This window comes from Hipposideros armiger, unplaced genomic scaffold (assembly GCF_001890085.2).
Source record: "Hipposideros armiger isolate ML-2016 unplaced genomic scaffold, ASM189008v1 scaffold_502, whole genome shotgun sequence".
Lineage (NCBI taxonomy): Eukaryota > Metazoa > Chordata > Mammalia > Chiroptera > Hipposideridae > Hipposideros > Hipposideros armiger.
Window position 1 is genome coordinate 382,603 of NW_017731852.1, and position 24,926 is coordinate 407,528.

The window sequence follows — 24,926 nt, forward strand, 5'->3', positions numbered from 1 at the left end:
GTGACTCTTGCCCTCTACAGCTAAGATGATGAACAACAGCTCGACCTGGAGCTGGGCTGCTGTGAGTCGTCGGCAAGGGCGTAGACTGCAGCCCCTGCTGCAGTGGGCTGCCGTGAGTGAGCTACGTGAGCGGCTGGTAGCCGGTGTGAGCTACCGGGAGCCGCTGTGAGCAGCCGACCAATGACCGGCGACCGATTGCCTCACCCGGGAAGAGCACAATGATCATACCAACATGGGCCAGTGAAGCGACATCCTCCACAGCTAGACTGAAGAACAAAACAGCAATTTGTCTACCTGTCTGTTCCCCTTCCCCGATTCCCCAACGCTGTTACCCTCCCCCCAATTCACCAATAAAAGCTTAAAAAAAATTTTTTTTTAAAGAAATTAGGACTTCCACACTTAACATTCTAGTGATGGTACACACCAAACTTCAATCCTTTGCACTAAAAATTTCCTTAAAACATTCCCTCTTTTTCCCCCAAAATGGTAGTTTTAAAAACAAAAAACTACATTAAAGTAATCCTCCATCCTTAGTTTAGCCATAGGTGAAGGCGATCACTGTGGCTCTAGCATGAGCAGTGCTATTCCCAAGGGTCATCAATAATAGCCATGCTCCTCATATATTCACAACATTCCCATCTGAACCCTGAGACCCGAGACTGAAGCAATTCACAGGTGTAAGCAAATCAAGAGTCACAGATCTGCACCAGTAGCTAATTCATACTTCCCCCGCAAGGAAGCTAATGATAAAGCCTTTAAAAGACCACTTCTTTTTTAGTTCTAAATATTAAATAAAGCAAGATCTGTTTAGTAGAGTCAGTACAACTATCAACAAAACTTTGAAGGCAAAATCTGCCAACTATGCAGTCTGGTCACCAATGAAACGAAGTTTAAAAGAGCCAATCAACCTGAGCAGATCAGTTAGGACTGAGAGGCTGAATTCACAAATTGGCAGTAGCAACAGTGTCACAGAAATGAATTCACAGGTATTAATGAAAATTACTGCTGCTACTCTTCCCTTTTGAATATGGATGGACTCCAGAGATGAGGCTACTGAGACAAATTCTATTCCTGCTAAACATCAAAATATCTACATGAGGGCCGGCCAAGTGGCTCAGTTGGTTAAGAGCTTGCTCAAGAGTGCGAGCGCTGGGCAACCGGGTTGCCAGTATGATTCCCGGCCCGAGCTGAGCTGCTGCTGAGCTGCCAACATGTGGCAAGATGGCTCAGCTAAAAAAAAAAAAAAAAAATCTACATGAAAAAAAACTAAAACTCTGAAAAATCTAATGCCAAATGTTATCACCTACCTTTTTAAAAAATGCAACAAGAAATCATTTTTAAGCAACATTTAGGTGGGTTATTAAAAATATTGCCTTAAGGGCCGGCCGAGTGGCACATTGGTTAAGAGCTGGCTTGGTATGCCAGAGGGCCCCGGTTCGGATCCCACATGTGAGGGCCAGTGACATTGCCCTCTACAGCTAAAATGCTGAACAAAAGCTCAACCTGGAGCTGGGCTGCCGTGAGTCGCTGGCCACGGCGTAGGCTGCAGCCGCCGTGAGCGGCTATCCAGAAGCCAGCGACTGATCTGCCTTGCCCAGGAAGAGCCCAAAAATGGTGCCAAACTTGGGCCAGTGAAGCAACGTCCTCCACAACTAGACTGAAGAACAATGGGACAGGAACTTGTCTGTTCCCCTTCCCCCAATTCCCCAATAAAAATCTTTAAAAAATAATAATAATAAATATATATATATATATATATATATATATACATACATACACACACACGTATCTTGCCTGAAGAATAAAACATAGCATGAGGATAAGATGAGCAACCCAAGAAGAAGAATTTAGGTAGTCATTGGAGCTACCCTGATTTAACTTCTGACATATTTTTACCACAAAGAGTATTTGTTTCTGTGTTCTCATTTACTGCCTGAGTCTGAAATGGACAAAAAAATAGAGGGAGTACAGAGGCCAAAGCTTCACTGAAGAGAATTTATACGTGAAAAGGCCTATAATTTTACAGGCGGGGGCTCCAAAGGACACATTACCAAATATTTTCACTTTAATGGAGGGGTGCATAGAATAAATGTATACTTGAATTTGGAAAGGCTTGTTTCTTTAATATGTAGGCAACTTGAAACCTGGCAAAATAATCACTGTATTTTGCAGTGTAATAATGCGCCCTTTTTTGCCCAAATTTGTGAGGGGAAAATAAGGGTGCACGTTATATATGGGTAGTACTAATTTCATAGCTATATAAATGTTTTTAATTCTTATGAGTTAATGCTTTTGAATTAAAAGTGTAACTCTAGAAATCAATAACGATATCCGTATCCAAAATACCCTGGAATGGGATCGTTTTGTTGAACTTCTGATGAACTTGCAACACGAAAAAATTTCTTGTACCTTGTATCTGTTCTTGTGTTTTGTAATTGTTACATAAAATTTCTCGTACCATAATATGTTAAAAACTGAACGCTAAAATTCCTTTATAATACAAAAAACAAGTACCTAAAAGTAAACATAAAAATTTGAATTAAAAAATTAAAACGAAAGTTTTTTTCCCCTGCAAGTTGGGGCCAAAAACATGGGCGCACATTATACATGGGAGCACATTACACAGCAAAATATGGTAATCTACACAGCAACTACTTCATTTATGGACAAGTTAGAAAACGACTGAGCCCACTCTTGCTCCTGACTCCATGGCAACAGCAGAAGAGCACCATCTAACTAACTAGACCAAAGACCACCAAGTAAGCCAGGCAGGCTGTACTGTTGGGGTTCAACCTAAGTACCCACAGATATGAACGTTTAGTATAACAGGCCTTTCCAAAATGCAGGCTAAATTTCCAACAAAAGGAAAATCTGGGTGGGGTTTTTCTGAAATTGAAAATGGTTGTGCTCCACAGACCCACAATCAACATTATCATCTCCCAGAGCTACCAGGGACTTTCTATGATTACACGTGCCCTCAGGGACTCGATTTTTGTCAGCTGGAATTTAAAATTTATTTAGATTGATGCATTAAATAAAAACAGAAGGATTAAGTGCTTAAAGAAATCTTTGTTTACACAAGTTAAACTGACTACTGCTAAACTTGGCATTGAGAGCACTCCAGCACTGACCTTCCTTTCTTCCTCAAACTATGCTGTTTACCCACTGCCGGTGTAGCTCAGTGCTGCCTGGGCCGCAGCTGCCCCACCTCCATGCTGCCAGCCTGCTCCCTGGTTAGGCCAGAAATAAGAAGCCCCCGCAGCCCCACGCAGAGCTTTCTTCACCCACACAGGACTTCCCAATAGTGTAGCACAATACTAAGTGCAAAATGTTCCAAATCACCCTTTGCTCACTTACTTTTTCACCTAGTCCTTATGAACAAAGTCTTTAAGATGTTCATTGACAAAAATTAGGTGGCTGTTAGGCTGTTAAGTCACTTCCAAATCTGGTTTGGCAATCTCCCAATTTCATATTACTCTGGCTCTCAATTTTTTTCAATCCAGCAACAATTGGGTGTTCAGAGCAGCTATTTGTTCCATATAATACCTCGTTAAAAAATAAGCACAGTTGGGCTGGCTGAGTGGCACGTTGGTTAAGAGATGGATTGGGACGCGAGCTCTGAGCAGCAGGGCCCTGGTTCGGATCCCACATGAGGGCCAGTGACAATGCCCTCTACAGCTAAGATGGTGAACAAGAGCTTGACCTAGAGCTGAGTTGCCGTGAGTCGCCGGCGATGGCATAGGCTGCAGCCCCTGCTGCAGTAGGCTGCCATAAGCTAGTGTGTGGCCGGCAGCCAGCGTGAGCTGCCAAGAGCCACCGTGAACGGCCAAGTCTGGAGACCAATCTGCCTCACCCGGGAAGAGCGCAATGATAATACCAACATGGGCCAATGAAGCGACGTCCTCCACAACTAGACTGAAGAACAAAAGGACAGCAACTTGTCTGTTCCCTCCCCCAATTCTCCAATAAAATCTTAAAAAATAATAATAACCACAATCAACAGGAAGTACAACAGAAACCTTTCCCTTGTCCCATCAGGACATTGAGAGCAGGAAGGGGAAAGCTCAGGGAACCAGGGCATTGAATTGTAAGGGCTGTGAAAACTGTTAATTAATCCATGTCCCTGACAGGGTGGGAGATGAGCAGAAAAGCAGCCTGCCTCAGAATACAGCAAATCTCTCAATACACTGTTTCTCTTTTTGAAATCAGCAATGCTGATTTTGGCAAGTGCCACCAAAAAGCTTGGCACCAAACAAGCTTTGTGATTCCATTTACAGGAAAAGGCCAGGTTTGGAAAAGCGACCAATTCACGTAACATATAGATTATTACTAGGATCTCCCAGAATGCTGTTGAACACAAAAATTAAAGACAAAGACTAGGGCCAGCCCAGTGACTCAGCTGGTTAAGAGCGTGAGCTCTGAGCAAAAGGGTCGCCGGTTCGATTCCCACTTGGGCCAGTGAGCTGAGCTGCCAACAGGTGGCAGGATGGCTCCAGTGGTGAGAGCACATGCTCCTAACAGGTTGCCGGTTCGACTCCCACATGGGCTGGTGGACTATGCCCACCCGCAACTAAGATTGAAAACGGCACCTTGAGCTGAGCAGCCATGAGCTGCCCACAGGCGGCCGGATGGCGACTGGACTTGGACCTGAGCGAGGTGTGCCCTCCACAACTAAGACTGAAGGACAACAACTTGGCTGTTTCCCTTCCCCAATAAAATCTTAAAAAAAGAAAAAAGGAAAAAAAGACAACGTATATAAATATACACAATATACACTTGATGTCCAAGAAGGGGGAAAAGATTCGGAATTAGGGAGTGGTACGTAAGGCAATCTCAGGCAAGATTAATTATTAGCCTGTCATGCCATCTGAAAGCTACTACTTTAATTCTGAGAGATGACAGTGTTGCAATAACAACATTTTCAGATCTTTAAATTGAGGACAACTAATTCTAGCTCCACGAATTTTCTGAAACAGAACGATTTCATCAGGGATTGACTCTTAAAATGCAGAGATAAAAGAGGCTAGATTGTGACAGCCCAAATCTTTGCTTTGTCCACTCTAGAGATTATCGAGATTCATGTTTTTAGGGCATAGATGCTGCTATCTGCAACTTTTTTCCCTGCGCAATAACAAGTCTTCAAAAACCTATTGCAACAGGTTTCAAGTAAATATTTCAATTTCAAGCAGATTTCAAATAACCATTTAAAACCTATTCTCAGTATACCAAGGCATAAATAAAAATATATTTTGAAAACCTAATAATGAAAAGAATAAGAACATTTCTTAAGAAGTAATATGTATGTAAACAGTAATTTTCTTTAGACTTTACATAGTCAATACAAGCATTATACCATATCCAAAGACTACCTTTCTCTTATAAATCCCTTTACCCAATACGGCTAATAATTTAAACAGAAAGTAGTTAATTTAACCTGTACAGGGGAGCTCTAAACAAGAACATTTTAAGGTTTGTTAAAAATAACTGATTTACTGCACACCTGTAATTCTAAATTACACCACCAAAAATACACTGAAAGGGCTGAGCCAGGGCATTCATAGCAGTATGCCAGGGGAATATGAGAACCAGTTTGGAAGTATCCAAATAAACCACCAGGCTGGCTCCACGATTAATACAGTGCAAAATAGGAAATTGAGGTGAACTGCTTCTACATCCAGAAACGTCATGGCTGCTGCTGCTACCAGCTTTAAGGCTTCCAAAACTGAATTACTGAATGGTAAAGCAGTGAAAAATCACCTACTTTATCCATCATGTCCCAAAACTGGTTCACACACTCCTAAAAATGAAAAAATAATTTGGCCTGCAATCTCTTACAAAATTCTAACATTGCATTTTCAAAGCCACATTCCTGGTTCTTGGAACTACTATACCTTATTATCAATGGAAGTATCCATTCATGGTTCAACCAAATCACGAGAACACGAATTTGGGGGTTATTCCAAAAACTAATTCAAATGAGACCCAGCTGTACTGTACAGAAATTCTAAGCTTGTATTGAAGCAGCAGTCCCAAAAACCAAGAACACTGCATCTGGGATGCCACATGACACGCCCTTCAGACAAAAAGAAGAAACTTCACTCTTGCCCTAAGAGCATTGGCAGGAACGATTTGGCTGATCAAGGCAGGAAAACAAATCTCACACCAAAACGTTTTTCCATCCGTGTTATCTGGAGAAATACTACATGGGAGCAATACATAACTGTACAGAAAGGTTCACAGTGCCTAGTGCTTCTGGCATGTCATAGTCGAATCAAGTGATGGGACAATGATGGCAGTGGGCCATTCGTATTTTCAAAACCCAATGCTGGGAGCACCAGTACACATACTAAAATGGCCTATATCCAAGTGGCACCTCTGTCTGTCACTGAAATGTTAATCATTTGACAAATCAAGCTCAAATCTCTTTTCAGTATGAATGCTCCAGAAAACCAATACCTTTCAGTCCTTCAAAAAAACTCCATTTGAGGGTAATTTGAGTCTAGGTTTCCCTTGGGAGTGGGGGGTGAGGGGAGACCTCAAGGCATGTAGACAAATTGTTCTCTATCAACAGTTTTGTCTAAACCAGGGCTGAGCAACCTCTTTAGCCCTGAGTGCCACCAGCAGGGCCAAGAATCAGGGAAGAAAGGAAGACAGAAGCAGAACACGAGTGTGGAAGAAGACACACCTGGTGTGCACAGGAGTGACAGGCAGAGACCAGGGGGGCAACCAACCTCCTCAGACCTCCTGGTGGCAGCAGAGCTTCAGTTGCTTCCCCTGCTCTAGCCCAGAATTTGGACACCTGGACTGTGACTAACGTGTGCCAGAAAGCACCGCAGTACACAGCAGATGCCTTATTCTGAGCTCTGCAATTGCCAATCTAAGTGTTTTTACCCAAGGGGGGAAAAGCCTAACAGTTAAACACAAGCTAATGTTTTATAATTTAGAATCTGAGTAGCACAAGTACCAGCTACCAAATTTTGACCCCAGGAAAACATCCACAAAATTTAAACAAACTACCTTGCCGCCAGAATTAAAATGCTTAAAAAAACAAAACAAAAAAAAAACACAAAACAAACGAGAGAAAAGGAAAAACCTCTCCCACCTAATATGAAAAATTCGGAAAATTTCCTGAACACAAAGAGGCTCCCCTCAAGCGTAAGTAAATGAAGTCCTATTAACCATATTAAGCCAGTAAAATCATTTGTAGGCCAAGGACCATACAAACCACCCTGTTTGACACACAGGTGCATGATCACACAAAAAAAAGGGGGGGGGGGAGAGGGCGCCTTAACTTTCAAGCCGGGACAGAACACATGCTCTACCCAGAACAGCTTCCAATGATAAAAAATAACCAAGGAATTAGCCACAGAAAAGATGACACACCAACCTTCTTACCCTAATCAACCACCTGTACCATTCATTACCTTTTTCTTTAACCAGGTCTTTAAGTGACTGCCATTTCACATCAAAAGGTATGTTTGTAATGAAGGCTCTGTATCTTTTGGTTGGATTGGCATATGGCTCAAAGCGATTGCCTCCTCTTTTTATGTTTTTCTCCTTCCTCTTCTCATTCTGAGTAGGTCGTTCTCCTTCACTGAATTCAAAAGAAGTAAAAAAAAAAAAAAGGGGGGGGGGAGGGATCCATATATTAGTACAATATAAAAGACAGTATTTGATTTTCCAGGTTTACAATTCCACACAAAATTATATATAACACAAGACTAATATTGATTTTGATGAGACATTCAATCTCAAGTGTTCCATAGAGTAGCAAGTTGCAGTAGTGCATTCCTTAAACCCACCTATCAAGAAACCATTCCCAAGAAGAGTGTGCTCTCCTAGGCCTTCACACATTCCTATGGGGCTGTAACAAGAACTGGGACTGAGGGCTCATTCCCTGAGGTGCTTTAATTCCAAAACAGAAACAGCAAAAGATTTACAAGATTTCATGGAACAGAAATGAGGTGGTGCACATAGGCCCAACCAATTTTAGCTTCACAAACAAAAGTGCCTTTTGTTGTGTTTTAAAAAAATTGTTTTAAGTGGGAATGTAAAATGGTGCAGCTGTTATAGAAAAGTTTAGCAGTTACTCAAAAAGTTAAAACATAATTACCACGCGACCTAGCAATTACACTCTTAGGATATACCCCCAAAGAACTGAAAGCAAGGACTCAGGTACTGTACAACGGAGCATTTACTGGTAATAGCCAAAAGGCAGAAACAACCCGTTTCCCGCAACAGATGAATGGAATAAACAAAATGTGGTACATACAAGAGTATTTATTATTCAGCCACAGAAAGGAATGAAGTGCTGATACATGCACAACAGATGAACTTTGAAAACACTATGCTAAGTGAAATAAGCCAGAGAGAAACAATAGAGGTTACCAGGGGCTGGGGGGATGGGGAGTTATTATTTAGTGGGTACAAAGTTTCTGTTTGAGATGATTAAAAAAAAGCTCTGGAAATGGACAGTGTAAGTGGTATAAGGTACAACATTGTACTTAATGCACTAAATTATACACTTAAACTGGTTAAAATAACAAACTCTTAAATGCCGTATTTCCCCATGCATAAGACACACTTTGTAGAAAAATTTGGGGTCTAAAAACTGGGTGTGTCTTATACAGTGGTTGTATGAGCGCAAAAAAAACAAGCGCGAAAAAAGCAAGAAATGCAAGTAAAAAACTACAACCACTGTATAAAATGCACCCAGTTTTTAGACTCCAAATTTTTCTACAAAGTGCATCTTATACATGGGGAAATACGGTATATTTTACAGCTTTTAAAAAAAATTTAAGGGAAAGAAACCATTCTCTACACTTCCCTACTCCGTTAAGCTAGGAAAACCCCAAGTCTGAGCAACCCTGGTAGGTAAAAGACAGCTTGCAAACAATCCGCCTTCAGCAAAGAAGGGTGGTACTTTTTTGGCTTGGTCTTTCCTGTGATACTTTTTACCTTGGTGTGTTAGGTGCCTCCATGTAGTAACATTTCATTTCTAAGCTCTATACATACAAATCTGGCTTAGAGTGGGACATTGAAAAAAAGCGTCATAAGAAATGCAGATTTCCAAAGCACAGGACCAGACATCAGGCTGGAAGCCCAAGCAATAGCCCAGGGACAACAGGGCAGGCAGCACACCCATGCGTTGCCCAAATGAGGCTGTTCCCCAAGCTGCCTGGTCAAGTTCAGCCCCCTTTGACCACAGGCAGACACCTGTAAGTGCCAACCAGGAACAACGGGGAGCTACAGGAAGTTCCCACTCACAGGGCATCAAGTCGTGCACTTTCTGCTTCCTGAGCCCTTGCTCTTTCCACCAGTGAGAATCCTGAGACTCCCAAACAGCAAATTCTAGCAGAGGCTTTGTGATCCATGATGCAAAAGGCAGAGGTAGGGGCAGGCAAGACTACAGTATCGATGATTTACAAAACTATCTTTAGTTAATTGAAGGGCTGATATTTATTCTAGGAGAGTCTTCCTTGTATGGGGGAGTAGTGTTCAAACACTGGATGGTAGCTAGAGGACTTTATCTTAACGGAAGTACTTGGAAAAATTGTAAAGTTAGCAACTTTGTAGTCCCCTAAGTTTTTAGTTTGTTTCTTTTTACTAGTCCTTTGTATCCATATACAAGGGCGCCAAGTGGTAACCCATCCTAGGCAAAACTAAGTAAGGAAAGCAGCTTCCTCCAGGATCTTAACTATATACCAACATGCAATAGACTTCCTTCACGTAAGCTGGCAGATGTGGGAAGTATGGCCGCTTGAGTCCTCAGGTTCCTAGAATTCTTTACTGTCTACCCAGGTTCACAAGACCCTCCCTCATGTTGGCTGCACACTTACAAACAGATCTCAGTGACAGGCCCAGTGTCTACTCCACATGAAAGTCCGGCACCCAGGTCTCCAGACACAGCGTATTTACCAACTGCTTACTCTTGGCAAGTGTTAGTAAAAATTCCTAAACTGTAGATATAATCTACATTTCATAGACCTACACAGGGTCTGTAGATAAGAAATTAATTTTAATATAACTGGTTTCTTTTGAAACCCAAATATTCCAAGATTTACATTTAAAAAACATTCTGACACAGGGTCCATGACACAGTAACAGTTCCAGTCTGTGTTTTCAGACTGCTGTCAGCTCACCTATTAGTTACAAAATGTACAAATAACTAATTACAGTCAAAGCAGGTAACAAAGTATCTAGGCCGTATTCTGCAGTATTCTTATGGCTAAGAATAAACATCCCAATTTAACCACAGAAGCTGGTATTTGGTTTGGAGTTAATCCATATCACATGGCTCCACTGAGAAAGCAGCTCATATGGATTATTCCCAAGGTGTGAACACAGCGCCAAATCCTCGCTGAGAAGATTCCTCATAAGTAAAAGATGTTAGAACTATCTCTTTGTCACTTCCAGCTTCTTAAAAACTGACCTTTTCTTAAATCTAATGACCACCATAAACTCTATTCTTGAAAGAAATGGAGAGGACCACCCTTAAAGAAATCTCACACAAGACAGATATTCAAGTATAGATGATGTGACAGTTTAATAAGAGTGGTGTCCTGAAAAGTCTATTTTTAAAATGTCCAATCCAATTTTCTCCCCATCTTCAGGATAAAATTAGGTAAGTAGTCCTAAAATGCATGTTAGCACTTAACTCTAAAAGCCTTTTAGAAGTACATTTTTTATAGGCGGATTATAATTTGGCAACATTGATAAATATCCCAAATTTAGAATATTGTAGACATTAAAACATGTTAAACACACACCTATCATGACCAACATGACCAAATCATCCACAGCTACTTACCCAAGAGAAAATAAAGCATATATCAATACAAAAACTTGTACCTGAACATTCATAGCAACATTATTTGTAATACCTCAAAACAGGAAATCTAAACGTCCACTAACAGTTAAATGAGTAAACAAATTGTAGTATATCCATACACTGAAATCCTACTCAACAAAAAATAATAAACTATACACAACATGGATAAATCTCAAATTAATTATACTCAAAGAAACCATACAAAAAAAAAAGGGGTATACATGGTATGATTCCATCATATAAAATGCTGTATTTGAAAAAAAATCTAATCCGGCAAATTAATCTGTAGCAGGGTTTCTCAACCTCAGCACTACTGACATCTTGGGCCAGATAATCCTGTTATTGGGGGCTGCTTTGTGCACTGTAGGATGTTTAGCAGCATCTCTGACCTCTACCCAAAAGATGCCAGCAGCAACCTCATTCCTCAGTCTTGAAGGTGAAAAGCAAAAATGTCTCCAAAACACACTGATGCATACTGATAGAAAGCAGACCCTAGAATCCCTAGGGGTGAGGAAAGGGGAGACTCAAAGGATCACAAAGAGGTGAAAAAAAGCTTCTGGAGATTATCGATATATACTTATTATCTTGATTCAGTGAGTATTTCACATACCGATATTTACCAAATTGTAAGTTTCCAATATGTGCAGTTTATTGTGCCAATTATACAACTTTTTTAATGTTTCTTCACGTTTGTTAATTTCAAACCCAGTTAACTTGACTTTTAACTATAAAATAACAAATTTGTAATCTCTCAAAGAAACTTATTGTGAAGCCACAGCAAGTGATCTACCTAGGCCAGCTAAATGTCTTACCAATCAAAACTCTCCTTGATAACTGCTTTCAATTCCCAATTGCCAATGATTCTGATTCCATCTGATTCTGGCACCCAATCATCCACCTTAAGTTCTAAATAGAACTAATATAACCCAAACTTTTTCCGACGTTCTAGCAACCTATTTCATAATACATCAATAAAGACAAACCTAAAATATCTTAAAGTATCTTCCAAGTCACTAAAATAAGATATTTAATATGGCTTTGGAATTGTTTCACTGACTTTATTCTTTGAAAATTGATAATTTATCATGTCACTGTTCTAACACACTAGAATTATACTGTACATAAAGATCACAACTTAAAAAAAGAGTGCCTACTCCACAAAGAACCTCTACATTCACTGTATAAAACTGAATCCCTACGCTCTTAAACCTCCGTGGCATTCCCATGTCTCATTACTTTCAGAGATTTTCCAATCAAGAGTGTAGTTTGAAATGGCAACCCCAATCCCCTGAAATCTTGAACACATTTCCTGAGGGTCAAGATTCTCCAACCCTGCCCCCAATCCCTTTGAGAACCATCCCTTATGTAAAATGATTCTTCACAGAAATCCTTTCAATCCTGAACTCCTCTAATGCATTTAAGATGTGGACTATTCCAGCTCCAGGTCCACCACTTAACTAGCCCTGTGACTCAAGCTGTTCCTCTCTGGTTCTCTACCAGCAAAACCAGCATAACCTGTGTCCATGGTAGCTCACAGGGATGATCAACAAACAGCCTAACAAAAAAGCAGCTCGGTAAATGTTAAGCGCAACATTTAAGGTGACTAAGGTAGGGTCCCATATCAAAGCCTAAACCCCACAGTCACCACCATCTCTTTGCTTGGCCTCAGTTCCTTCACCTATAAAAGGTTACTATCCACACTTACAGGTTTAAAGCAGAGACTTAGCACACAGTGACTGGCAGTGATATATTTTCCTACCAGTAATTTTCTCGAGGGTAGTAGGGAGGTGGCCTGATTCACTCCTAGCCTTCTACCACTGCATATACTGATTAGGCTTTAAAAAGAGCTCATCAGGGCAATGGCTGAGGAAGCCTAGGCATTATACTCATTATAGACTACGGAAGGAGCAATTCGGCTTTCAACCAACTCTATGACTGCAAAACATGGTAACGGGAGAACCCACCTGCGGACCCTGAAAAGAAACAAGCAGCCCACTCTTTGCAGACCATTATATCTCTTTGCTTAACCATGAGTAAAATCAAAGAGCAAAGTGAAAGCAAAGAGCTGACAGCATGCATTTGAACAATCCAGAGCCCCCTATTCTAATCCTGAGCTCACAATCTAATGTGCCTCAAAAATTCTTTTTATCAAGTATAACAATCACTTTTTAAAATACAGTGTGCACATGCAAATCTCAAATCACTGCAAAGCACAGAGAACCTGGTTTAAATAATCACAGTTCAAATGACTGTGTTTAGTGAGAGGTTACCAGGGTAGTGTTGTGGAAGCAGCAAGGGCCTTGGAGTCAAGATGGCCGTCCCTAGGCTCTTTGGGTCAAATTACCTTAACCCAAGTTTTCTCAACTGTTAAAAAAAAAATTTTTTTTTCTCCGTTGTAAAACAGAGTTAACACTAACATTACCACCCTGGTAATCTATAGTAAATATAAATTTTTAATAGTCCACATGCTATGTTTGTCAAATAAATCAGTCACAAAATGACTGAAGAAAATGAACAGTGGAAAATTTGCTGAAGTATCCCAAATGCTACATAATCCATAACTAATTCAACTTCTCACCTACCACAGTTCTAGTAGCTCCAGCCTGTGATAATTACTTTGAAAGAAAAAATAAATGTATTGTAAAGGCCTCCAAATATGGCCCTCAGAAGTCCAACTAGGCTCCCCTAGATGATGTAAAAAGTCTAAACTGAACACATCCCTCCAGAGTTTTCAATAGTAAAGTGTTGGGAATATTTCCAGAATGCCTTTCTCTTGATTCTTGAGGACCAGTAACCATGGTATTTTGTTCCTCCCCACCCAAGTAAAGTTTAACAACATAGCTAGTATTTAGTGAATGCTCATTAACACAGCTTTAACTACATTCACTTTTAATCCCCACAAACTGTAGTTACACACATTAAAAGTTTGTGGGAAGGCAAATTCATGAGACAATGTATAACTGAGGGTAACAAGGACCTGGGGAGAGGGGGAAAATGAAAAGTCACTGGTTAATGGCTACAGTTTATTTGGGGTGTGAAAAAGTTCTGGACATGGATAGTGGTGAAAATCGTTAAAATTGTAAATTTTATATTATGTTACCACAATTTTAAAAAACTTGTGGGAAATCAAATGTGTGCCCAGCCTTCCCCTCTCCTGCTGGTCGGAGCCAAAATGTTTTTCAGGTGACTGTAATCAGAATGAGGTTTCACAGGTACACAAATGCTTTAAGCAAATTTTTAAAACGAAGGATCCAAGACAGAGCCTCAGGCAGGACTCGAAAGGTGACGGAATTTGGAAGTGGGTGGCCAGCTGAATGATGCAAAATCTTCCCCTATAACATGAAAGAGGATGTTTTCTTTTTTCCCTACTGTTTCTAAGGGCGATCAAGGAGTAGCAGGCCCGATCTCTCTAACAAATAACTACTGCGCACCTGGGGAGGAAATGAGGGACGCAGCAAGTGACTTGAGCCAGGGCCAGAGCGTGGGACGAGGGGCGGTCCCGACCCAGGCACTTCTCGCAGAGCGAGAGAGGGGGGAGGCGCGCGCCTGGGGGGTGGGGGGAAGGAGGCCCCCAGAGACCGCCTCCTGGTCCCTACCTCTACCTATCCGCCTCCACTACAGTTTCCAGGGACCCGACCACGCGCCAAGCCGTGCGCGCGCACTCCCCTTCCCCCACTTTAGGGGTTGGGAAACTGAGACTTCGAGCATTGGAGAAGTTGGGAGATGTGAAACCGCGCGCCCAAGGTCACCCGACAAGAGAGCGGGCCGCAGACACTGGGACTCGCCAGCTCCGGGACTCGCCCGCGCCATCATCCCAGCGCGCAGAGGCTAGACCCGAGGCCTCGGCGTCGGCCCCAGCCTTCAGGGGCCAGAAGAATAGAATCCGTAGACCTGGGAGAAAGGAGCAATCCTTGAAGCGCTCCCGAGACCACCAGGCTTCACTCCTCACGTCTTGTCCGCCCCCACCCGCGGCAGGCCCCGCGGGGAAGGCCTGGGCCGGGGCCGAGGCCGCGCTGGGGGGAGGCGACCAACAGACTTAACGGAGCCACCGCCAACCGCCGCGAAAGTGCCCGACCCAGGACAAAGAGCCGTGGATTACTCACCCTTTTGGGCCCGGAGCCCCGTTGCCGCTCGGCGCGCTCGGCGCACCGCTCTCCCCCTCCATTTTGGGCTCCGTCGCCGCCACCTCGGCCGCCGCTTCGACCCCTGCCGCCATTTTCTCCGCGTCTGGGCTTTGTGTGAGGCAGCGGGCTGCGCGGCACTGCGCCTGCGCGCTCACGTGACCTAGAGCGACCAGTAACGCCTGCGCGCGTCGCGGCCGGCTCCCGCCTCTTCCACTCCCGCCCCGGGCCACGCCCCTGCTCAGGGCCATTTCTCCCCCCCACCACCACCCCCCGCTGCCTCGCGCATGCGCGGACCCGCGATTGTTACTCATTTCTGCAACAAACTTCAGTTAGGCGCCTACTGTATACTCCACCCGCTCTCGGGGTCTGGAAGCAGGAATCGTTTCCCCATCCCCCACCCCTACCTGGACCTAGTCACTTCCAGCTTTCTGTAATCAACTGGAGCAGAGGGGCAGTGAAAGTTGTGTTTACTACAATATAAAGGTGTTAGCCAGGCAAGGGCAGAATACCGATGGGCCAAACTGTAAGACTGGTGTGCAAAATGCTGTCTCTAAGCAAGTATCATCCTGCACCAAGAATATCTGGGCACTGTCCAGCCTGTCTCTCCACTATGCTGGGAGCTCTTGGGTGTAGAGCCCATGGCCGAAGTCTTTCTCACTAAACCCATCAACCAACAGCCAAAACGCATAGTTGAGGACTTAGTATGTACTCATCGTTTATTGAGTGAATGAACATGCCAGAAGCCAAATGTGATGGGAGAAATGAACTTCAGGCCAGCAGATCCCATTAACCATACCTGGGGCTTCCTCCTGCCTGACCCTGGGTCCCTCTGCCCTGAGGGCTTGTCCCTGTCCCCAAACTGGTTTTCAGGGCTTTTACAGGCAAAGCCCAGAGAAGAGGTCAGAGCCTAGGGGTGTGTTCAGAGGCTTCAGGCTTTCTTCACCAGCAGCCCATCTCTCTGGTGTCTCTGGGACTTCAAAATGCTTCACTGAATCTTGCAGAAGTTGCCACCAAACTCTCTAGGCTCACAAAGGGAAATGTTTTTGTTTTGGTTTTTCCACCTCTCTCACAGAATGACTACATTCCACTAGGCCCTGGAGAACTACCTCACCTGCCACACCCTGCCAGCTGCTTAATTCTGCCTAGTGATTCTGACTTACAGAATAAATTCATCAGGTAGCCCAAGAGACAGGAGGCTATGCCCCACCCTCTCTTTCCACTTCCATTCCCAAATACATCCCAAACTACCTGTCTCTCAAAATTCCCTTCTCTGTCCCATCTTTAAGTCCCTCCTCCTCCCATGCCTCTTCCTGAAATTTCTTCTTTACTAAAATCCACTGTGCACACCAACTCTTCTGCCATGGTCCCGCTGGAATCTGTTTACCTTCCCCCACTCCCCCTTAGATGTCTCCTACACTGAAGGGGTCCCTGGGACAAAAGAAGCCTCATAAACCTCTGAATTTCTTTGCACAGCAGTGTTCAGAGATGGTGGAAGAGACCACAGCAGTCTGTCAGAATCAGGGAGAAGAGTCTCACTGCAAAGCACCAGGGACAAGAAGCCACCTCTCTGATCCTTTCCCCCACAGTGGGTGTGACTGGAGATTTCAGATAAGCCCAGCCCTGGCTGAGGAGACAAACTGTCTTCCAGGCTGGTCGCCTGCAGGCTGGAGACTTGACCCAATACTGCCCAGATTCCTGGGTTTTGCTATCTTCGGAACTATTATTTACTTCACACTTGCCTTTGACACACTTTTTTTTCCCTTTCCATAAAGCATATGTTTTAAAATTGTGCTTTATATCACAGCCCATGTTGAAAACTTGCTATAAATAGCTTATTGTAAAACATAAATAAGAGGGTGATGCTGTTAAACTATAAATTCAGTCGTGCATGCTGCCAAAGGCTCTGAGCCTAAGACTTCCTCTCTTTGCTAGGATTAGAGGTCATTAAAGACAGCTTTAGCACCAACCTACAACTTTTTCCTGGACATAATTTCAAGTACAGAATTAGAAGAGACCTGGAAAGGAAACAGCTTTCTCTTTTCATGATGGCTTATCCAGGGGCTTTTCTGCATCATCTCCAGGGGCACCGCGCTCCAAACATGGACTGAGAAAGGTAGGTGCCAGGCCTTGGTAAAGAGTGAGCAGCTGCAGAGGTGAGAAGGGTGTAACCCTGTGTTTCTGCAGACCACCAGATGCCTACAAAGACCTGCTTGTCTAACTGCCTCTCTCCTACCCCGCTGTCTCTCAATCACACTGCCCCAGCACTGTTGTCTGTCTTGCTGCTCCCTCGATGGGCCATGCAGGTTCCAACCCCTAGGCCAATCTCTGCTGTTCCCACCTCTCCGCAGCTAAGCTGGCCTCCCCTTGCCCTTCTAGTCTGAGGTAAAAGGGTTTTTCTTCCTCTGTGGGTGAGCCACAGACCAGACAGGAATTCATGCAGAAAACAATAGAATGTGCCAGACACTGTGCTAGGCCCATCAGGGATGTGTGACCTTGGGCAAGCGACCCCACTGCTCTGAGCCTCGTTTGCTCATTTGCCAAGGGAATTAATGAGAACCCCAGAACCCAGTTTTCAGAGCTGCTCTTGGTATTAAATGTGGCCCGATGCAGAGAGCTCTCAAATGTCAAAGGCTCAGAACATGCTCAAAAAGTGGGTGCTGTTATTAGCATGACCATTCTCCTTTCCTGAGTCCTCCCAGAAGGGGAAGCACAAAGCTCAGCACTAGGGCCACGCAGACCTGTGGTCAGTCCCAACTCCATTTCCTAAAGCTGTGGGGCCTTAGACAGAGGCTTCCCGGCTCTGGGCCTCAGTCTTCTCATCTGTGAAGTGGAGGTAACAGCCATTCCTCCCACCGAGGATGACAGTGAAAGTCGGAGGAAGCCTGTGAAGGCTCCAAACTGAGCCCCATCCAGGGTGACCCTTGATAAGTGTGCACATCAATTATTACTGAGTGTAAAGGGCCCAGAATGGCATCTGGCCCACAGTAGATGCAAAGTAAGTGGCAACTGTTCTTACATACATTTTAAAAAGTTTATTATATAACTTTGCTACCTACTCTTCACTTGAAAACTCAGGCCTGACCTGCTGTGTTTCACAACAGATCCCTCAAACCAGCCCGTTGCGTTTTTTTAAACCTCTGTGTGGTCCCTGACTCCCCTTGGTCCCAGGTCCCTCACTTTGAAGCCTCGGTTCCAAAATGTAATTGACAAGTCCATTTTATCCAGCAAGGGCTCCTTTTATTCATTCAGGGTGGGTTTGTGAAACACGGTGCAACTTTATAAAGTCAAGGGTGCCAGGAAAGCAAGCCTGCCAGGTGCAGAGAAGCGCAAGAAGCTTGCGGGACCCCCACCCCATGGGCACCCTCGACTCACCTATGGCTAGGGCTGCTGGCCCACAAGGGGCCAAGTAGACCTCAGAATGAGATCAGAGTGCCTGCTCCGTCTGAAGCTCAGGACCACATCCATCTGTCCTCTTTGTGTACAATAGTGTGCAAAACAATCTGAAGACATCTTCATACAGGATCACAGAATCGGCTCCGCTTGGCAGCTCTTGGCCTAAGAAGCATTCTGGCCCTGTAGGAATAGTCGGGCAGTTTCCGTCCTTCCAAACACCAGGGCATCACCAGCTGCCTCTGGCCCTGCCAGCTGGGCCTTTACACAGGTGTCTCCTCTGCCACCTTCTTCAGGAGTCCAGCTGCCAGCGGGGAGTGCTGGGTGGCCTCGGAGCCATCCACATCCCGGATCTTCAGGCGCACTTTCTGGTTGGTCCTCCTCCACTCAGTGTATAGCTGGCAATGATAGCGGAAGGAGACCTGTGGGCAGTGCAGGGACGGGTGAGAAGGCCAGCTGGGAGCGTCCACCCCCAAGAGAGGAAAACTGGGTCCCTGAGGCTCCGGCCTTCGGCCGCACCAGGGCCGGGGCTCTCGCTTCCAGAAGTAGAGTCAGCCTCTGGGCATTTTCATACAGACTGTGCACACACACCCATTCACTCTCCTGGGAAAATGCTCACCAGTGTTCAGGACCCTGCAAAGGTGAGGGGGTCTCTCAGAGGGTGGGAGTGAAGTGGTATAGTCTCTTGGAAGGGATTAAATGTCAGTGGATCATATAATTGCCAAAACTTGGAAGCCACCAAGACGTCTTTAGTAGGTGAATAAATAAACTTAGGACATACAGACAATGGAACATTATTCATTGCTAAAAATAAATGAGCTGCTGAGAAGAGCTACAAACACCCCTCTCCCACTAGCTCCCATGAAAAGACATGGAAGAACCTTAAATGCATGGTACTAAGTAAAAAAAGTCAATCTGAAAAGGCTACAAACTATGATTCCAACTCTATGACATTCTGGAAAAGGCAAAACTATGGAGACAGTAAAAGGATCAGTGGGTACCAGGGGCTGGGGGAGGGAGGAATGAATAGGTGGGTCACAGGGGCTTTCTAGGGCAGTAAAACTATTCTGTATGCTACTTTAATGGTGGGTACATGTCATGATACATTTGTCTAAACCCATAGCACGTCCAACACCAAGAGTGACCCCTAATATAATCTATGGACTTCGGATGATAATAATGTACATGTCAATGTAGGTTCATCAACTATAAGAAATGTACCACTCTGGTGCCATGCTGACAGTGTGGGAGGCTGTGCCTGTGTGTGGGGAAAATATATGGGAACTCTCTGTACTTTCTGCTCAATTTTGCTGTGAACCTTAAACTGTTCTAACAAAGTCTATAAAAAATTATTTGTAAATAAATATTAATGGTTCATACTCCTTCACTAAGCAAGTTCCAAGAAACAGTTGCACATGGGTGGTACCCAAAGCTCTGTTCATAACAGCAAAAAAANATTTGAGACTGAGGATCAGAGAGGGGCAGCTATTTGCCCAAGATCACACAGCTAAGAAGGAACAGTGCTAGAATTTTAATTTAGTCCAGTGAGTGGGTCTGGAACTCGAGAGACCTAGGTTCTTTTAAGTCCTGACTCTGTCATTGATGCTGTGTGTCCTGGGACAAGTCACTTTACTTCTCTGGGCCTCATCCTTCTCTTCTGTCAAATAAGTTGACTGTGTTTGCTGAGGGGCTTCCCGAGAAGGAGCTCCCAGGCTCAATTTCTCCAGTGAAGTTCATCCTTGTCTAGGCCTGTTGGAGGGCACTGGGGGACCACAGCCTTTCCACACCTGCCCAGCCTTCTTTTTCTGAAGGCAGGAAACAGAAGAGAAGTCTGAGGGCCCTAATCCCCCGCAGTATGATCTCGGGCCAGCGGCTTCATTGTCTGGCCTCGGTTTTCTCATCTGTAAAATGGGAGTCTTAATGGCACTCGGCTCAAAATTCCGTAAATATTAAGAAGTCAATAAATATTACCTTTTATTATAATTGTCGCCATCCACTTACAGAGCTGTTGAGCGGGTTTAATGAGACAAGGCACAGTCAGTGCCTGGCACAGTTAGTGCTCAATAAATGCTCACCGTTATTTTTTTTAAGGATAAATGTGGAGCCTGTGAAATGCATTCATGCCTGTTCACTAACCAGAGGGGCTCCAGTGTGCCCTTCAGTACTTCCATGGCTTTGTATTGGAAGCCAGGTTCTAATCCCAGCTCTGCTCTTATTTGCTTTGTGGCCCTGGGCCAAAACCTGACCTCTCTGAGCCTCCATTTCCTCATCTGTATAACAAACATTTCTAGTACTTGCACCTGTTATGGTCCCTAGAGGATTAAATGAGCTAATGACATAAATTCTGGTTAACCTGTTTTGAGCACCCACCAACAGCCAGGCACTCAGCTAAGCAAGTCCTTTCTACACGGTGCCTGGCTCACTATAATATTTACTATTTTCCAGGCAGAGCCCCTTTAAGAAGGAGGTTGGGAAAGGACACTGGCCACTTATTGACCGCCTACTGTGTGTCTGACACTACTCATCTGCCACCTCCAGAATCCTCCCAACAGCCCCATTAGGTTGGCGCTGGGATGACCCGGTTTCACAGATGGGAAAACATGACTCGTAGACTTCCTGCCGCCCTTGAGACTGGAACTGCGATCCTCTCGTCCCAGGGAAGGTTGAGGCCAAGGGTCCGAGCCCAGTCGTCCCGCCAGGGGCCACGCTCGGGCCTCGAACCCGGGATCAGCCGACGGAGCGGCGACCCCGGCCCCACCCGGCCGCCCGTGCCTACCTGATCCGCGGCCGGGCCGGGAGGCCGCTCAGGCCCCTCCGTTCGCCCCGGCCCGGGTCCCGGTCCCGGCCCGGCCGGTCCAGTCAGCGCTGCTCGCTCCGCTCCTGCTGGCACCTGCGTCCGGACACCGCCCGCCGAGCAGACGGAGCCGAGGGCCAATTGCGACCGCCTGTCTCCCTCACTGGCCAATAGCCGTTCACGTCCCGCCCCGGGAGGCGGGGCCGGAGGCGACGGGAACGTCCTGGGCGGTACAGGCCCAGCGGCGCCGCAGCTGCTGACTCCGCCCCTGCCGCGTCCTGGTTCCTCCCCCCCCAGTCCTGGCTCCGCCCCATCCGGGCACGGGGTAGGAGGCTACTAGCGCCACCTGCCGACGACCAGAGCTTGTTAATAAAACCGTTACAGAATTTGACACCTGTCAGAGGGATTTGAGTGTTCATCACTTCCCTTGCGTTTTTCATCAATCTTGGGAGAGAGAGGCACCATATGGTCACATTTTACAGAGAGGAAACAGAAGCCTAGAGAGGTTAGGAGGCAGTGGAAGAGCCAAAAGCCAACATCATTTATTAATCATTCATTCATGCAATAGATTCATTCACAAGATGTAGTACAAATATCAATAAGAGGGCCTATTATGACCTAGGCACTGTGCTAGACTCTGGGGACACAATGTTCAGTAAGAAAAATATTGCTACCCTCATGAACCTCAATCTAAGGAGTAAGACAGACATAAAACAACCAATTATGTTGTTAATTATTAATTACAAAGGTGAAAAATTGCAGCAAGTGAGGGAAGCATATCATAGAATAATTTGGAAAGCCCAAAAATATGTCCTTGAAGATGAATCAATTGAACTGACAAGATGTGAGTAGAGGTTAACTAGAAGAAAAGGAGGGGATGAAATCCTAGGCAAAGAGTTCAAGCACATGCAAAAAGCCTGAAGTGGGAGAATTGCCTTAATACTCCTTTCCCCTCCTGCCCCTGCTTTTATTTAATATATAGATCAGCTCATTGACTTCAGTTAAATTCTGTTGTGTTANGGGAGTGGGAGCTGCTGAGAGGAGCTACAAACACCCCTCTCTCGCTAGCTCCCACCTGGGGATGGGATATGGGACCTCCAGAGCCTGCCCCTCCCTTACGGTCCCTGACCCCTGCAGGACCAGCCTCCTACCTGGCACCTCCCTCCTCCTACTTGGCACCTCCCTCCTTCCTTTCCTTCCTTCAAATACTTATTGAACCTACGATGAGCCAGGCCCTGTTGGGCATTTTTGTCCCATTTTACAAATGGGGAAGCTGAGGGGTACAGAGGGGCTGACTCATTTGTGCAAACTCACACAGCTAGTTGCCCACAAAGCCAGGACTAGAAGCCAGGAAGTCTTGCCCCAGGGGTTGTTTGCCCTTGACTGCTGTGCTACACTGCCTGCCACAGATGACTGGGCAAGAGAAATGGGCTTCACTCACGAAATTCTGGTGAATGGGACAGAAGGGGTCCCTGCCCTCCAAGAGCTCCCATGCTAGTGGGGTGAGGTGTGAACTGGGGCAGGTGGTCAGAGAGGGGAAGGCCTTACTGAGGAGGTGACACTGAGGAGAACTGGAGGGGCAGAAGGAGCCACATGAAGAATGGGGGCGATGGCGCTCCAGGCAGCAGGAACAGCAGGTGCAAAGGCCCTGAGTAGGGAGTATGTGAACTGGACAAAGTACAGTGAGGAGGAAGCCCATGCACTGGAGCATGAGGGAGAAGTGGGGTATAGGCAGCAGTCAGCTCTACCTCCCACTGTTCTCTAAGAGCCCAGCTCCCAGCTGGGCCAGGGGCCTTTCCAGGAGCCCAGTAACATCACCCTGCAGCTCTCAGGCACCCCCTACCAAGCTGGGTAGGGAGGAGCCTAGCGGGCATCCAAGCTGCCAACAGGGCTCTGGGGAGCAGGGAGGTAGCTACCACGTCTGGGAATGCCCTGTCTCAACCCTGGCCCATTGAACTCAGCCTAAAGTCTAAGCTCCCGGGCACAGCCCACAAAGCCCAATGTGGCTGCTACCCCCTTCTTACAGGCCACTCTCCTCCTGCTTTAACTTGCTCCACTCCAGCCACTTGGGCTTTGTCAAGAACACCAAGCTCTTCCTGGCCTCAGGGCCTTTGCACTTGCTGTGTCCTCTGCCAGGACTGCCTTTCCCTGGGTTCTTGGCATTGCTGGCTCCTTTTCATTCTTCAGGTCTCAGCTTCAGGGGTCACATGAAATGACCAAATCAGTGATACAGGGCCTGTCAGGTCTGGAACTTCAGGCCTGGTTCCCCACCCCCATCAGCGGAATCTACCCCGGACTGAAGGGTAGAGAGACGTCCACCCTATACAGAAGCTGTTTCCCCAGTCCAACAGGATCCTCCAGCGCAGTTCCCCCCTCCGGGCCCATGTCTGCCTTTCTCCCCTCTGCCCACTCCAACCTCAGGCTCCAAGCGTACCTCTGTGAGGGGCCGGGGCCGCTTCTCCACTGCAAACTCCGTGTGGCACAGCTCGCAGTAGCTGGTGTTAGACGAGGAAAGCCACCTCTCCAGACAGCTCTTGTGCACAGCACCCAGTGTGCCAGTGCAGCCACATGGAGACAGCAAGCTCTCCCCATTCGCTCCCTCATGGCAGATCCGGCAGAAGGGACCATCACTAGACACAGAGATGGGACATATGAGCAACAATCAGTCTTCCTGCTTACTACGCCTGCTTCATTACCCACTGGATTGCAAGCTCAGCGTTGCCCCTATGCTGTCACTTGGCAAACTCCTAGTCATCCTTCAACACCCAGTTCCAAACGTCCTTTCCTTTGGGGAGCCTTCCTAGACTCTTCCCAGGGTTCCTACAGCACCTTTTTAGGCCCAGGGCAAGCATCTTTTGTACCTATCTGCCCAGTGCCCACTTGTACTTTTCCTGCAATACCACCTTGATTATCCTGGGCAACCACCCCACTGTTAACTCTTGGTCTTCAAAGACTAGGGAAGAGCTGATGATACCCCTGATGACCTTAGGCCTGACCAATCAGAACACCACACACCTCTGAGCACAGGGACCAACTCAGATCATCTGTGATGCAATCAGAGCCACAGGGAGTTAATTCCTGAAATACTTTTTTTTTTTTTTCTCTCTCGTAAACTCCAGAACCACAGGCAGCACAGCTGATGTAAGTCTGGAGCTGGTGGCAGCAGCCTGGTCTCCACATGGAGTCTGTGAGTGACGCCAAAAACAGGAAAGCAGGGCTAAGAGACAGCGAAAGGCAGATTCTTAAGGATATTAATCGGAGACACTGGATCTAGCCACACCTGAAGGCCATGCTACCTGAGAAACCTGTGTGTTCACGGAGAAGAGCTCCCCTGCTCTTCTGCCCTGTGAGGCTCAGAGAACACACATAACAAGCATCACAGAGAGCCCCTTCGGGAAGTCTCATCCCCAGCAAGATCTCTGAGGATGCCGGTCCTTCCCAGGGCAGCTCAGGAGGCCGGGGGCATGGCCTTGGTGGGCCCAAGGGCTGTCTAGTACATGAGTCATTGTTTTCCAGACATTTCTGCTGTGGGACTGCAGGAACACATGGAGGCGGAGCAGGAGAGCAGTTTTCAGAAAACACCAGTTTCCCCTTGGAAACTGTTTTCCATTCTTTTCTCAGCAGCTCCTGTTGGGGGGCAGGGCTTGGCTGCTTTGAAACCAAAGAGCTGAGCTGACCCCTTGTGTCTGCTTTCTGTTGCCAGTCCTGTACAGGCTGCTGCTTTACCCAAAGGTCAAAGGGCATGCGCAGCTGCACTCTTACCCCATACCCTGATCCCAACCACCAC

General features: G+C 45.9%; 2 protein-coding genes across 12 annotated transcripts in view; both read right to left on the reverse strand.

Moving 5' to 3' along the window:
• HNRNPM (heterogeneous nuclear ribonucleoprotein M) overlaps window positions 1-15,189 on the reverse strand; it is a 43,758-nt gene extending 28,569 nt beyond the window's left edge. For 4 of the 10 annotated variants that reach the window (XM_019667640.1, XM_019667643.1, XM_019667641.1 and 1 more), the window contains exons 1-2: window positions 14,935-15,084; window positions 7,425-7,594 (exon numbers count right to left, since the gene is read on the reverse strand). In XM_019667640.1, coding sequence (XP_019523185.1) covers window positions 7,425-7,594; window positions 14,935-15,047 — 283 coding nt within the window. In that variant the 5' untranslated portion in view covers window positions 15,048-15,084. Of the gene's footprint in view, window positions 1-7,424; window positions 7,595-14,934 lie in introns of those variants that run through there. The other 6 variants (XM_019667647.1, XM_019667644.1, XM_019667639.1 and 3 more) reach the window with 6 other exon arrangements.
• A 2,981-nt stretch (window positions 15,190-18,170) lies between these two features.
• MARCHF2 (membrane associated ring-CH-type finger 2) overlaps window positions 18,171-24,926 on the reverse strand; it is a 16,059-nt gene continuing 9,303 nt past the window's right edge. The window contains exons 3-4 of one of the 2 annotated variants that reach the window (XM_019667694.1): window positions 23,574-23,769; window positions 18,171-18,767 (exon numbers count right to left, since the gene is read on the reverse strand). In XM_019667694.1, the coding sequence (XP_019523239.1) occupies window positions 18,609-18,767; window positions 23,574-23,769 (355 nt within the window). In that variant the 3' untranslated portion in view covers window positions 18,171-18,608. Of the gene's footprint in view, window positions 18,768-22,211; window positions 22,788-23,573; window positions 23,770-24,926 lie in introns of those variants that run through there. The other variant, XM_019667693.1, reaches the window with a different exon arrangement.